The following is a 15390-nucleotide window of genomic DNA, read 5'->3' as shown; positions in this document are numbered from 1 at the left end:
TCTGTGTGTGCAGGTGACTATTACTGTGCATAATTATTAGGCAACTTAACAAAAAACAAATATATACCCATTTCAATTATTTATTTTTACCAGTGAAACCAATATAACATCTCAACATTCACAAATATACATTTCTGACATTCAAAAACAAAACAAAAACAAATCCGTGACCAATATAGCCACCTTTCTTTGCAAGGACACTCAAAAGCCTGCCATCCATGGATTCTGTCAGTGTTTTGATCTGTTCACCATCAACATTGCGTGCAGCAGCAACCACAGCCTCCCAGACACTGTTCAGAGAGGTGTACTGTTTTCCCTCCTTGTAAATCTCACATTTGATGATGGACCACAGGTTCTCAATGGGGTTCAGATCAGGTGAACAAGGAGGCCATGTCATTAGATTTTCTTCTTTTATACCCTTTCTTGCCAGCCACGCTGTGGAGTACTTGGACGCGTGTGATGGAGCATTGTCCTGCATGAAAATCATGTTTTTCTTGAAGGATGCAGACTTCTTCCTGTACCACTGATTGAAGAAGGTGTCTTCCAGAAACTGGCAGTAGGACTGGGAGTTGAGCTTGACTCCATCCTCAACCCGAAAAGGCCCCACAAGCTCATCTTTGATGATACCAGCCCAAACCAGTACTCCACCTCCACCTTGCTGGCGTCTGAGTCGGACTGGAGCTCTCTGCCCTTTACCAATCCAGCCACGGGCCCATCCATCTGGCCCATCAAGACTCACTCTCATTTCATCAGTCCATAAAACCTTAGAAAAATCAGTCTTGAGATATTTCTTGGCCCAGTCTTGACGTTCAGGTTGTGTGTCTTGTTCAGTGGTGGTCGTCTTTCAGCCTTTCTTACCTTGGCCATGTCTCTGAGTATTGCACACCTTGTGCTTTTGGGCACTCCAGTGATGTTGCAGCTCTGAAATATGGCCAAACTGGTGGCAAGTGGCATCTTGGCAGCTGCACGCTTGACTTTTCTCAGTTCATGGGCAGTTATTTTGCACCTTGGTTTTTCCACACTCTTCTTGCGACCCTGTTGACTATTTTGAATGAAATGCTTGATTGTTCGATGATCACGCTTCAGAAGCTTTGCAATTTTAAGAGTGCTGCATCCCTCTGCAAGATATCTCACTATTTTTGACTTTTCTGAGCCTGTCAAGTCCTTCTTTTGACCCACTTTGCCAAAGGAAAGGAAGTTGCCTAATAATTATGCACACCTAATATAGGGTGTTGATGTCATTAGACCACACCCCTTCTCATTACAGAGATGCACATCACCTAATATGCTTAATTGGTAGTAGGCTTTCGAGCCTATACAGCTTGGAGTAAGACAACATGCATAAAGAGGATGATGTGGTCAAAATACTCATTTGCCTAATAATTCTGCACGCAGTGTATAATAGATCAAGAAAAGCTTCATCTGATGGTTGCATGTTTCAGTAATGGGTCCTGATTCTGAAATGCGCCTGTGAAGTGGAACAGCCAAGTCATTAAACATGTTTATTTCACTCCGAGATGTAACATTCAGACCATGTGACTATAATACATATTAAGCCTGTATGAAGTATGGACTCTCATCACTTCACATCCACCTACTCTTTTCTGAATATTACTCACCAGCTGATCCTTTCATGCCCCCTGTTTGTGCGCTCATCATCATATAAGTGAGATTTACATGTGATCTTGAACACAGATGAAATTATTCACAGTTCTGTTGTTTTCTCTGGATAGGAAATCATTTGGAAATCTGGAAAGTCACATTTTCAAACAAGCTTGTTAAATAATGAGAATTATAATATTCAGACTTCAATAAGTGCATTTTTTTTTGTATGGAGATTCAAGCTACTTTAGGCCAAGTTCACATCTGCATTCAGTAATTCCAGTAGTCTGCTCTGGCAGAGGAGCAGATTATTGGACTTACACGTACTTTATCCCGCATAGCCGGACACCGCGGGGTCCGCCTGATCTCTGTTCACTATAAATGGATCCGTTGAGGTTATGGCAAAAAAAATACAAAACTGATGCATACCAGATCTGGTAATTCCGGTAGTGTGCTCCTCTGCTGGAACCTACTTCCACATTTAGCAAATGTTGATATGAACCTAGTCTTTGGCTTTGTTCACATCTGCATCAGGCATTCCCTCTTTCTGTTTTGTGATATGAACTGACAAATGGAATGCAAGTTAAAAACATATCCACTTAATGACGGACAATATGGGGATCTGTATGGTTTGGATTTTTGATGGAATCGGCAAGGGTGGACCAAATGGAGTCTCCAACACATATGTGAGCGAAGCCTAGATTTATGATGTCCATATGCATAAGATCAAAGACAGTGCGCTCTATTTTACAGAGTGTGCAGGTGTGAATGTAAGTAAGCTTTTTTCCAGGAGGACAAAAGTGCTCTCTAGTGCCACCTATTAGATGGATACCCTGTGTGTCAATGTCTGGCCCTTTAAAAAGACTTTGGAACATAATTTGGCATATAAGCCAAAACCAGAATCTTTCCTATAAGGAACAGACACCCATCAGCAGACAGCTGTTGTCTTCCTGGATGTGGGCTTATATATATTTCCCTTTTACGACTCCCTATCCCAACTTGGTGGTCTCTACTAGTTTAAACTTTATTCACCAGACTGACATCAAAGGCCTCTCACCCAGCCAAACCCATATCCTCCTCTGCACTGAAGAGGGGCAAAAACCATGAAACAGCTTCTGTATTTAGCCCTTTATTACAAGTAAAATTACTCGGTCTGTTTAAAGTGCCAGATATAGACTTTTAGGGTAGCCATCCGATAGGTGGCACTAGAAAGCCAGCTTTTGGTCCTCCTGCATAATAATACATTCCCTTTTTCCCCATGGAGATTTACCTGGCCTATACGACTGTCTATGGCAATTTGGCGGATTGCAGAAGGAGAAACTTTATTCCCCCAGAACAGTGTGTGTCGCTGAAACCGTGCTGCTCGCCAGACATTTGGGATGTAGCAGCCTTTAATATGGAGTACAAACTTGCACCTAAATTAGATCTTCAAGTGCAATTACGTGCCTAGGCTGTGGCATGTTCAGTCTCTCTATGGATGTGCAAGCTGAGCTAACATAGAAGTTGGAGAAGATAGCCAAGTGGAAATTTGACCAAATCACTCATATCCTTCCTTTTCATAATAACTAATTTTCTATAGACAATCAGGCATATCATGGTAGAAATAAAAAATTAAAGGGGTTATCCCATGACTGATGCAAAAAATGAAAATCAGACATCGTATAGTACATGACAATTTCTTTCCAACAAAGCTAGAACCAGCCCTGTACCTCACATGGGACCAGAGACCTCCCCTTTCATTACTCCAATTGTTCTGCTAGGTTTATTTCAGGCTGGCAGCTCAGGGGACATGTCCTTTCTCAGTGAGCATGTCCTTTCTTCTGTAGCTTTTTCCCCATAACTACCGCAGTGATAGTTGAAGATTTAAACTGAGCATGTGCGACCACCTCAGTGAGGTGGTCAAGAAATAAGTAAAATAACACAGCAGGTGGCACTAATAAAAAAAATAATTATATATATATATATATATATATATATATATATATATATATATATATATATATATATATATATATATAGCTCTGTGGCTAAACTAAATGTTTAATTAGGGAAAAAAGAAATCCAGATCTTGCTGCTAAAAAAAAAGTAATCTTTATTCAATCCAATAAATGACAAAGCATGGGTAACGTGTGAAACGCGTCAGAAACACTGGGAATTTTTTTTTTTAAAGTGCTCTATTATCCTAATTTTTATTGGATTGAATAAAGTATACTTTTTTAGCAGCAAGATTTTGATTTTTACCTTCCTGTCTTTCCGCTGTGGCCAAGTGCTGGATTGCCTGCCGCGAACACATACAGGAGCTGTGTCTACAGCACCCTTTTTGGTGAGGAACTTATATTATGTATAAATAATGAATTACAAGCAATTCCAAAAGTATTCAGATCCAGGTGCTGGTTTGATAAATCTTGAATATTTTTTGTGGGACAACCTCTTTTTAAATAGTGATGTCTGGATACAATCACGGAAACACTATTTAAAAGGGCTGTATGGTTGTAAAGAAAGGCCGCTTTTTTGTAGAAACTGTGCCGCTCTTGTTCATTGGTTGTGTCTGGCATTGCAGCCCAGCACCGATCACTGGATATGGGATGAGCTTCAAAACGAGAAACAGCCCTTGGTTAAGATTCACACTGTTTCTGGGGGAAACACCAAATTTTTTTTTTTAACAAATAGACCAGACCTTCTGGAGGAACACTCATAGTGTCACCAGGAGTTCAACTCCGTTTCATGGCTTACTGCGGTTTTTATACTGCAAAGTAAGCATTTGTTTGGAATTTTACAGTGGTCCCTCAAGTTCTAATATTAATTGGTTCCAGGACAGCCATTGTATGTTGAAACCATTGTAACTTGAGTAATCTGTTCCAAAGCCCCAAAATGTCATCCATGTCCGACTTTTTAGTCCAGCGGCCTCTCACAGCGAACTGCCGTGCTGCGCCGGAGCTCCGCCCCCGTCCCCATTATAGTCAATGGGGATGGAGCGGCGGCACGGCAAAATAGTGGCAGGACAGATCAGACAGTGTGAACAGCCTGTCGGATCCATCCTGCCGCTAGTGTGAAAGTACCCGAAGACAGATAAAACCAGTCCTCACAGATATCAGTCAGGAATACAGCAATTTTACCAGGGAAGTGGCCTTGATTGGTTGGATCTGAGTCTGAGACATTGTATGCTGAGCCTAGTTTCAACTTACAATGGGTCAGAAAAGACCCTTGTATGTTGAAAATATTGTATTCTGAGGGAGCACGGTATTTAAAAAGATTAACCCTTGTCCATGTGTCCTGATGGGGTAGATGGACATCATAGAGAGGGGTCTCTCACTCGGTACCACCATCACTGAGCCATTCTGTAGGCGTGCCTCTCATTCTGGTGGACTCGAGTCGTCCTTGTTTAATGGGAATGATGTAATGCTAAATTTCCCTGCAGCGGCCGCTGGCACAATCGGCTGTATACCAGGAGCGGTACTTGCCATATTCGGTCTCCAACTGAGACAACTCCTTTATTGGGTCACTTCATAACAGACGTCACTCAACCAATAGGTTTATACAATCGATAGAAAGTGCTTTTAGTGAAATTAAAGAATTGTGGCCTGGTTTCTACCATATAGTGTGGCGTCACACACCGGCAGAGATGTATACATATGATTAGCTTTTAATGGGTAAGAACGGATTTGACTGTCAAGGCTCAGTAAACCGAACTGTGGTAGATGAGGCCGGGAAGAATACCTTGTGAGTAAAATGAGCTATGGTACACGCATAACCATTGTGCTTAACCTTCCGCCTAGTCCATCAGTTTACCATCTGCTTTATTATTATTAGCACGCTTTTCTTAGCGTGATGTGGAAATCTGAAACTCTGCCCAGTATCTCGCTGATTGGGCTCTGTATTACACAACACATAGCTTTGCAAGTACCGAGACCCAGCTCATAAGTAGTTCCAGCAACTTTAATGCAAGGTTAATAATCAGGTTATTTTTTTTTCTTTAAGGGGCTTATTTAATTGTTTTATTCCAGTCGCCATCATACACTCATTTGTAATTCTGATCCAGGCCCTTTCGGCATTTTCTTTCTATCCTACAAGTCTTTTTTAATATGACACTTAGCTGAACTGATAGAACGCCTTTGTTGGAACATTTCTAGCTGTGGAGAGCTTAACTGCACCTCCCCAGGCTTTGCAGTGAGTAATTGGCAGATGCCTGATAATACATTTGAGTTGTGGGAAGATAGAAGATCAACGAGTGTGGATGAATTTACATGAAGGTTTAGATGATTTATCTTCTAAATACAGTAATTGGTCAGGAAACGTAGAAAAGCACTTAAAAATATAAACCATCACGTGATCATGGTAATGTGATTAGCTTTCGAATTGCTTTTTGTTGTATTACGTTTTTCTTTCTCTGTTCCGAGTCTTGTTTATGAAATAAAATGGTCATTTCTGTATCATTGGATGGGTATTAAAAGGGTTGTCTCATCTTACCATTACAAAAAAAATTCTGACTGTTAGATTTTTTTTTTCTGGTATAAAGGCCATAGTAGATTCCCTCCTGTCCTGCCTGTGTAGCGTTTTTCCATCTTTTTAATTTTATGTATTTATTTTTTACTTTTGAAATGACTTTTTCTTTTAAGAAAATATTTTGAAATATGTAAAAGTCATTATGGTTTGAATTTCAAGGTGCGGTTATTCTCTTGGGAAGGACCAACATGTTTCGCTTTAATCATCCAAAAGAAGCTGCTAAATTAAGAGAAAAAAGGAAGGTAAGGAAACAAATGAAAATATAGTAAATCTGCCTCTTATTGCATAGAAAATGTTTGAATTGTGTAGTCATCTTTTCAAATAAGGATGCAACTAGAAAACCATGATCTTTGATACCTAAGGCACTTACAGATGTTAGATTATTGCTGGCCGAAACCACAACTTTCGGTGGGGACAGGTGACAATCTAATGTGTGTGGGGAGCTCTGGACTCTCCACTTATTAATGATGTTGGGGAAGAGAAGGATCGAATATGTTGAATTTCAACCCCTGGTCCTTTTTTCCTCCCAATAGATAATCCGCCACCAGAGTTGTCTGGCAGTGGAATTCTCCTCTCTCCCTTTTGAAAGGACATAGAAATTTGGTCAAGCCCAGCATGTATGTTTGAGCTAATTGTCAGTCGACAGCTATTGAAAGTGTATGGGCACCATTGTACTAAGTTCATAGCATTTAAATAAGCTTGCATCAACACATATATTAAAGAAGCAGTCCGACAAAAATGTTTATTCTCTGACCTGTTAGAAAGGAACAAGATGTAAACTGTAGTGAAGGTAATCTTCTTACCAGTGACTGTATTTGTGAGTTATCCCCTCTCTTCTGATCCTCAGCTGTGTTATATGACCAGCAATCAGACTTTCCAAATAACACAGCATCTTATGTGTGGACAAGAAGCCTGTTTCTCTATGTATTCCTATGGGAGCTTCACTCTCAGTCTCATAGGAATGAATAGAGAAGTAACTGACTTCCTGTCCTGTGTCCGTTGTAGATCAGAGTGTTGGTCACATGACACAGCTGAGAATCAGAAGGGAGGTTATAACTCACAAATACAATTACTGATAAGAAGATTACCTTCACTACAGATTACATCATGCAGGTCAGAGAATAAAAAATGTTGTGGGAGTTCTTCTTTACTTTAGGTATAAGCCACCTATAAAGTATGTGGTGGTAGAGACAAGTAGTCTATTTAAATCTACTGCCCTGGTAGTTTTTTCAATCACATAGCTGTACAGGGTTAGGTGACAGATTTCAAACCTTCGGAACCAATCTCTGTGCAGACCGTTAACCAGGAAGGAACACTGGGAGATTGTAGCTCTGTATGGCCACGTCCACATATGCACTGTGAACTCCAGAGGTCTGTTCTGGTGGAGGAACAGATTGCCAGAGTTCACTGTATACGGCATATTGCTGGCCGCCTTCTGGACACAAAATACTATATGCAGCATTTTTTGTCTGACCATGTATGCCGGAAAGCGGCTGGATCCCCGCCGAATCCCAGTACAGTAAATGGAGAGCCGGCGGTGCGCGGTGGTGTCCGGCTATGACAGATACAGTTCACAGCGCAGATGTAAATGTGGCCTAAGTTGGTCTATTATGAATCCAGCAATGAAGAGAAATAGAGACTGTAACCCAGGATCAGGAAATGTAATATTAGGAAAGAGTGTCAAATGTAATTGTGCCTAAGATAGAAGAAGAGTGGGGATTGCGTGAACTTCGGCCAGGAAGGTTACTTTCCCAATTTTAAATAGATATGGTTTTTGATCAATCTCTTCTAATATGGAATACCTCTCTGTGTTAAAAAAAAAAAAAAAAAAAAAAGGATAAAAATCCATTTTTAAATTAAAGCCCTTTAGAGGGGCTCTCCCATGCTGAGCCGTCATCTATTAGCCAGAATGGAGCGTTGCAACAAAGAGCCTTTCATACACTGGAGAACTGAGCACATCCACGCTTTACACAGCTGTCCCATTGATTTCAATGTACAATGTGCAATGCTTTGTTTCCCCTACGGTGGCGCCACAGGGCACTGAAGCATTTTCTGTAGGGTTCCTATTTGCATTGCAGTTGATTGTTGAGGTCCAAACCAGACAACACTATTCTATAATATCTCTTTTCAAATGCAATATAAGTGGGACAACAGTTTTTTTTAATTTTTTTTAGCAATTCTTTTTATTGTATATTTTGTTCCACAGAGCGGTTTACTTTCCTCGTTCAGTTTGTCCATGACCGATCTTTCAAAATCATGTGAAAATCTCTCAGCCGTCATGCTTTACAACCCCGGGTAAGTAAGAAAAACTGTGCTACTAATAATTTATAATATGAAAGTGCCCTTGAAAATAATTAAACCCCTCACTCTATTACCAGTTTAACGTTTTTTAATCTGGCGGCGCCATGGACGGATCCGTTCAGATAATGCATCCGTTTGGATCTGTCTTGAACACCATTGAAAGTCAATGGAGGACGGATCCGTTTTCTCTTGTGCCAGATTGTGTCAGTGAAAACGGATCCGCCCCCATTGACTTACATTGTGTGCCAGGACGGATCCGTTTGGCTCAGTTTCATCAGACGGACACCAAAACGCTGCTGTCCATCTCCAAAGCGGAATGGAGACAGAACTGATGCATTCTGAGCGGATCCTTTTCCATTCAGAATGCACTAGAATGAAAACTGATCCGTTTTGGACCGCTTGTGAGAGCCCTGAACGGAAAGCCAAAACGCGAGTGTGAAAGTAGACTAACTTATACACACACACACACACACACAAGACTGTACAATCCCTTGAAGGGCCACGTCACATTGCTCAGGGTCAGGGCTGAAACATCGCCCTCTTCCTTCATTAGAAAGCGCTATATGCAGTAATAGATATAATTAAGGCCCCTTTAAATGGGCCGATGATTTGAACAATTATCAGGAAGGAGCGTTTTTCCCCACAATTATCCTGTCTAAAGGTGCCGCTGTTCGCGCGATGAGCAAGCTTGTTCATCAGGTGAGAGCATCGCTGCTGTGGTCGCCTAAATCAGCGTTTCTGGGCAGCAGATTGTCCTGTCTACAGCGATCTGCTGCCCAGAATAATCCTGTAGCGATTGCTGGTCCCTCTACAGCGGAGGTGACTGCTCTATATAAATGCAGCTTTCGCCTCCTGTAATGAACAGCCAGTTTTCAGGAAGGAGCTATTCGCTCTGTTACCTCATTTACCGGGGTCTTTATCTCAGTGTAGGGCATCCGATTAGGCTTTCATTGCAGCAAAGTTCATTTTTTTTTTTTGCAGATTTGTGATATTTTTCAGAGTTCAGGTATAACTATGTAAATGTTTCACTATATAAGAACTTTCTCTTCACCACATGGTTTAGTGATGTTCTACCATGATCTTTCTGACCCATTTGCTCCTTTTCCAATGCTTGCTATTCCTACGTTGGTGTAGTAGTGCTTTCCTCTTGTGTAGGTACATAAGGCGTGCGAGAGTGACGTTGTTATCAGGACTCGTGCACAGGACTGCATTTTTTTCCGCATCAGATCCACATTTTCTGCAGATTGGATGAAGACCCATTCATTTCATTTGGGCTGCGAAAAATATGGACAGCACACTGTGCATCTGTTTATAACCGTGTCCGCCCCGCAGAAATACAGAACCTGTCCTGTTCTTATCTGTTTTGTGGACAGGAATAGGCATTTTGACCAAGGGGCCTATAGAAATTGCGGGAAGCACATGGCAAGTATCCGTAGTTTGTGGATCCACAAAAATACATAGGGTTGTGTTCATGAGCCCCCAACAACAAGAGTGGTGGACATGGTGGTGGAGTGGTGGACATGGAGAGGAGGGAGCAGACTGGACTGCAGGCAAAACTTTATGCATTGTATGCACTGTGGCCACTGGATGACTTAAAGGGGTTATCCAATGTCATAAACAGCCCCCCATGTGCCGGGCCCCTCACATGGAATATAGTTACCCCGCTCCCCACACAGATGAAAACATCCGATGTCAGGGGGGAGCAGCCAATGGCAGACGGGGACGAGCCTCCCTAGCATCACCCGCTAGGGAGGCTCATCCCCGTCCCCGCCTGCCATTGGTTGCTCCCCCCTGACACCGGATGAAGTGGCGGTGCGGGGACCAGGAGGAGAGGGTTGTTTATAACATTGGATAGCCCCTTTAAAATAATTCATCTCTTTCACTCCAAAATGAACAATTCGAATTGTAGGAAAAGAAGCTCTGGAAAATTCTTATGTAGATTCACAAATTCATGTATGTTTTTTATTAGAGGGCATCTGTCAGCAGTTTTGTACCTATGAAACTGGCTGACCTGTTACATGTGCACTCAGCAGCTGAAGACATCTGTGTTGGTCCCGTGTTCATATGTGCCCGTGAATAAAGCGGTAATATGTCTATTAGCTTTCTGAGCAGATCTCAGTGGGGTTAAGCTATAGTACATAGAGTATATGATATGTAGATGCTAGGTCACAGCTCTGCCCTCAGCATGTCTAGGAGCGGAGAGTGTGCAGAGCACAGGGGGGGTTACAAAGCAGTGCTCATGCAGCAGTGCATGTTCTTCCTGGGTTTGGGTTATTTCCTTCAGATACTCCATACTGTTTAATACCAGTTTTATTGGTTAACTGGCTTTCTGCATCAGGGATCTGCAATCTCCGGCACACCAGCTGTGGTGAGACTACGACACTTTCTTGTCAGAACTCCCGTAGAACAGAATGGAGCATGCTGGGAGTTGTAGTTTTACCACAGCTGGAGTGCTAGAGGTTGCTGAACCCCTGTCCTATCTAATCGCCCTTTGTGTTTATCTTTGTCTTTTATGTAGGGAATTTAGGGTACTTTCACACTAACGTTTTTGTTTTCCGGTATTGAGTTTCGTCACAGGAGCTCAATACCGGAAAAAAAACGGATCAGTTTTACCCTCATGCATTCTGAATAGAGAGCAATCCGTTCAGGATGCATCAGTTCAGTCCGGCATTAATTTACATTGAAATGGCAGATCCGACATTAAGTGTTCCGGCAAAACGGATCCGGCCTTCCGGTCTGCGCATGCGCAGACCTTTAAAAATGCAAAAAAATTAATACCGGATCCGTTTTTCCGGATGACACCGGAGAGACTGATCCGGTATTTCAATGCATTATTCAGACAAATCCGCATCCGGATCCGTCTGACAAATGCCATCAGTTTGCGTCCGGATTGCCGGAATCCTCTGCCGCAAGTGTGAACGTACCCTTAGATTATGAGTTTATTGAGGACAGTCACTGATGTAAGTGATGGAAATCTATGTAGAGCGCCACAAAATATGTTGATGCAATGGGAAATAAATAAGTAGATAATCACTTTTCTTTCTGACATTTAATTTGTTCTCTTGAAGAAGAAAATGGTCAAGTAGACCAGGTAGTGCCCTGCTGCGATGCGAACATCATTTTGAGGCCTTGCCCTCCAGAGATGTGTTGATTTTCCTTTGTTAAAATCCCCTTTCAGATGTAACCGTAGTCCTTTAATCACAGTTCGTCTGCAGGATTGTCAAAGCTTTCTGAGTGCGTAAGGAAAATTGCGAGCTACTTGTACTTTTTATGTTACATTCAAAGTGTAACCAGTATCGTCTGCCAAGCTCATGACTGGTGCCAAGTGTAGGGTGGCTGCTAATATGGTTTCTTTCTGTCTTTGAATGTGTCATAATTTAATAGGGAAAATGATAGAACCATGGCGTCTGGTAGTATAGGTGCAGACGTGCGTCTGTGCAGCTGTTGTAACCTTTAAAAGCTGAGATAAATTGCCTTCTGGTTTTTCTATTTTATTAATAGAAGTTTTTAATATGAGGAATAGCATATTTCTCCCTCAATCACCACTGTAACCACAGTGACAGAAAGCTTTATGTTCTGTCTATCCTTATTGTTGTGTTAGGCTGACCATGCACATTAGACTGAGCATGTCCACCCCCACACATGGCCAGACCTTCGGAGGGAAGCATGCTTACCTGCTGCTGAGTCCGTCTCCTCCTCTCCCAGTTCGGGTGTGTTTTAGGCAGAGCCCCCCACATGGCCCTACCTGCAGAGGGAATCATGCTTACCTGGTCCTTGCTGCTGAGTCCGTCTCCTCCTCTCCCAGTTTGGGTGTGTTTTAGGCAGAGCCCCCCACATGGCCCTACCTGCAGAGGGAATCCTGCTTACCTGGTCCTTGCTGCTGAGTCCGTCTCCTCCTCTCCCAGTTCGGGTGTGTTTTAGGCAGAGCCCCCCACATGGCCCTACCTGCAGAGGGAATCCTGCTTACCTGCTCCTTGTTTCTGGTTTCTCTCCCAATTAGGGCTGCAGTAAACGATTATTTTACAAATTGAGTGTTCTACCGATTATTAGATGATGTACTTACATACTGTACATATACGTGACACGATGTGGCAGATGGAGCAGTGCGTATTAGCAGAACAGAAGACCCCATATAGAAATTCATTTCACCGACGTGAGGGGCTATGCTTTTTGTTCTACTTTCAGACTTTTTTTTAATTATTATCTATAAATAGTTTTTTTTCATCATTATCACCAGCATTGTGAACTTTTGTGCATTATATAATAGACTTGGATTTTGCAGGCATTTAGTATTCTTGTATACTACCACAGTGATAACGATACACTTGAGTCTGATTTGGCAAGTATGTGAGCGGGGTGGGTAGTTCCAGAACTCAGAAGTCTCAATTTTGGAATTACAGGGGCAGGGTTTAGGCAGTTGCCACTCTAAATTGTCTGTTTTGGGGCATTTCCCGGTTGGGGCTTCAGTGTCCCGATTTTTGCAATTCAAAAGCCCCTCGCTACCAACCATAATCCTTATATACTTTGCTTTAGAGCAGCATTCATCTTTCCAGGCCATACCCCAGTGTTCTGCAGTCTGCTATGGTACTATGAGCTCCCTCTGGCCGAGAATTCTCAGACATTGCCCGAATTCCTAAATAGTCAGCACACTCCTCGTTCATACATACATTTGAGTCTTTCTATAATATATATGGACTAGAGATACTTAAGGGTGAGAAACAGTGCACAGCAAACATAGACCAGATAGACTTTAGGGTTCGGAGAGGGCTCATTTAGAAGCGTAAATGCACCCTTACGAATGCTTGTCTCTCCAGCCCCTTTAAATTTTGAAATTAAGTTGTTTTTTTATCAGGTTTTACTTTGGCAGAAGATAAATCTAGGCAAGATCTATAAGAAAAAAAAAAAGGAAAAATGGATCTGATGAGAGGCCAGAAGCATCCAAAAGCATCTGAATAAATATTTTCAAGCGAGAGTTACAGGCAATGTGTAATATGTCACGACAGCCACAGGGAACAAACAGATCAATCTCAGGCTGGCAGTGGCAAAGCTAATGTAATAGAGCTGAAGAATCTGAAGTTTCTTTTCCCAGGGAGAGAGGCGAGTATCACACAGGGCAGCTTCTCACCGGGGAGCTGGGGATACGTTGTATTGTGCTAATACATTGACCAGGGCACACAACTTTTAGTAAAACACTCTGACGTTTAGAACAGCTGTTCAGCCGGAAAAGTCACCGATGGAAAGAAGGGGAGACTGTCCTGCATTCTAATATTTAATCACTCCAGCTCTCGAATGCAAGATGTCTAGTACAGAAGTGTATCACTGTTAATGCAGCGCCCTAGTACACAAGCATAGGTTTACTTTTGGAGAAAGTTATGGTAAAAAAAAAATAATAATAAAAAAAGTGGGATTCCTATATCTTACTTCTCAGTCCCCACCAGACGCTGGCTCGATTTCCACTCCTCGCCAATAATAACCCCCTTACCAATGCATCACCGCTGCCCTCAAGATATGTCATCGCTATGTGATTGGCGGAGGGAAGATGTCCAGTACTCTTTCCGATCAGCTCTCTGGTGAGAGACACATCCTCCACTCAGCTTTGCTCATGGAGCGTTGCTGTCTCTTTAAACAACTGATGGGCTGGGTTGCTGGGAGTTGGACCCCCACCGACCTGAGGACAGGTCATCAGTATTAAACACTCGGGCAACCCTTTTAACACCACGGAAGTTGATCTCTGTCGTGGGCCTCTTTTTACACGGGCGTGTGCGCCCCGTGGTCGTGCTGCGGCCCGCAAAGTGCGGGACGCAATGCACGAGCACGGTCCGCGGGGCCGCGATTTGAATGGGTCCGCGATCCGGCCGTTCCGCAAAAAGATAGGACATGTTTTATCTTTTTGCGGAACGGAAGTAGCGGACGGAAGCACTCCGTAGTGCTTCCGTAGGGTTCCGTTCCGCACCATTCCGCATCTCCGGATTTGTGGACCCATTCAAGGGAATGGGTCTGCATCCGTGATGCGGAATGCCCACGGAACTGCACCCGTGTATTGCGGATCCGCAAATGCGACCCGCAATACGGCAACGGGCCGCACACGCCCGTGCCCTTTCTCTTCCATTTTATCTGTTTCCCACAAAAAGCAAGGGTTAGGAGCCAACCCATCCCTCTGCTCTGCAGCTCCAGCAGTCTTCTGGTTGCTTGGTAGAGCCATCACTCAGATTAGAAGTGGTTGGGATGACTAAAGTGCAGAGAAGCTGGGACACTGAACATGAGGGGATAGCCCCTATGGCACTTAAAGAGGACCTTTCACCGCTCCTGACATGTCTGTGTTAATAGCTTTATGCATTCCCCATGTATTAACAATTCTGGAGCATCTATTCTTATGCCTCTATGTTGTGCCGTTCCTTTATTATTTCTACTAGAAGATATGAATGAATTGCTAGCAGTCTGCAGTAAGGGTACAGAGGGGAGGTAACCAGTTGGGGGGTGTCCCTGCACAGGCTCACGGTATCCAATCAGTGCTGCCATTTTCAGACTGTGCAGGTACAACCCCCCAACTGGTTACCTCCCCTCTGTACCCTTACTGAAGGCTAATAGAAATTCATTCATAACTTCTGGTAGAAATAATGAAGGAACGGCACAACATAGAGCGATAAGAACAGATGCTCCAGAATTGTTACTACTTGGGGAATGCATGAATCTATTAAAACAGGAAAGTCAGGATGGTGAGAGGTCCTCTTTAAGATTGAGCCACTAGGTATTAAAAGGAATGTTTAAAAAAAAACTTACCTCTCACCTGTCGACCTCTGTAGGGGGTCAGAACAATTCTGAATGAAAATAGTGAAAATTCACTATAATAAAATACGTCATGGCCAATAGGGCCATGCAATGCAGCGCTCGGTGATTTGTTTTTCTACAGGGAAAGACTTCTCCTCCTTTTAGCTGATACATCTTGTTTAAAGCCACTCTTCTGTCAGAACCAGAACAGTATTT

At 42.8% G+C, this 15390-nt stretch overlaps 1 protein-coding gene across 2 annotated transcripts in view; it reads left to right on the top strand.

Annotated features, from left to right (window-relative positions):
- KIF16B (kinesin family member 16B) overlaps window positions 1-15390 on the top strand; it is a 355224-nt gene that overhangs the window by 167970 nt on the left and 171864 nt on the right. For both annotated transcript variants that reach the window (XM_040429997.1, XM_040429996.1), the window contains 2 exons: window positions 6265-6347; window positions 8312-8400. In XM_040429997.1, coding sequence (XP_040285931.1) covers window positions 6265-6347; window positions 8312-8400 — 172 coding nt within the window. The remainder of the gene's footprint in view (window positions 1-6264; window positions 6348-8311; window positions 8401-15390) is intronic.

The sequence above is a fragment of the Bufo bufo genome, chromosome 4 (genome assembly GCF_905171765.1).
Source record: "Bufo bufo chromosome 4, aBufBuf1.1, whole genome shotgun sequence".
NCBI lineage: Eukaryota > Metazoa > Chordata > Amphibia > Anura > Bufonidae > Bufo > Bufo bufo.
The sequence above is the reverse complement of the archived record's forward strand: the minus strand, read 5'-3'. Positions and strand labels throughout refer to the sequence as shown.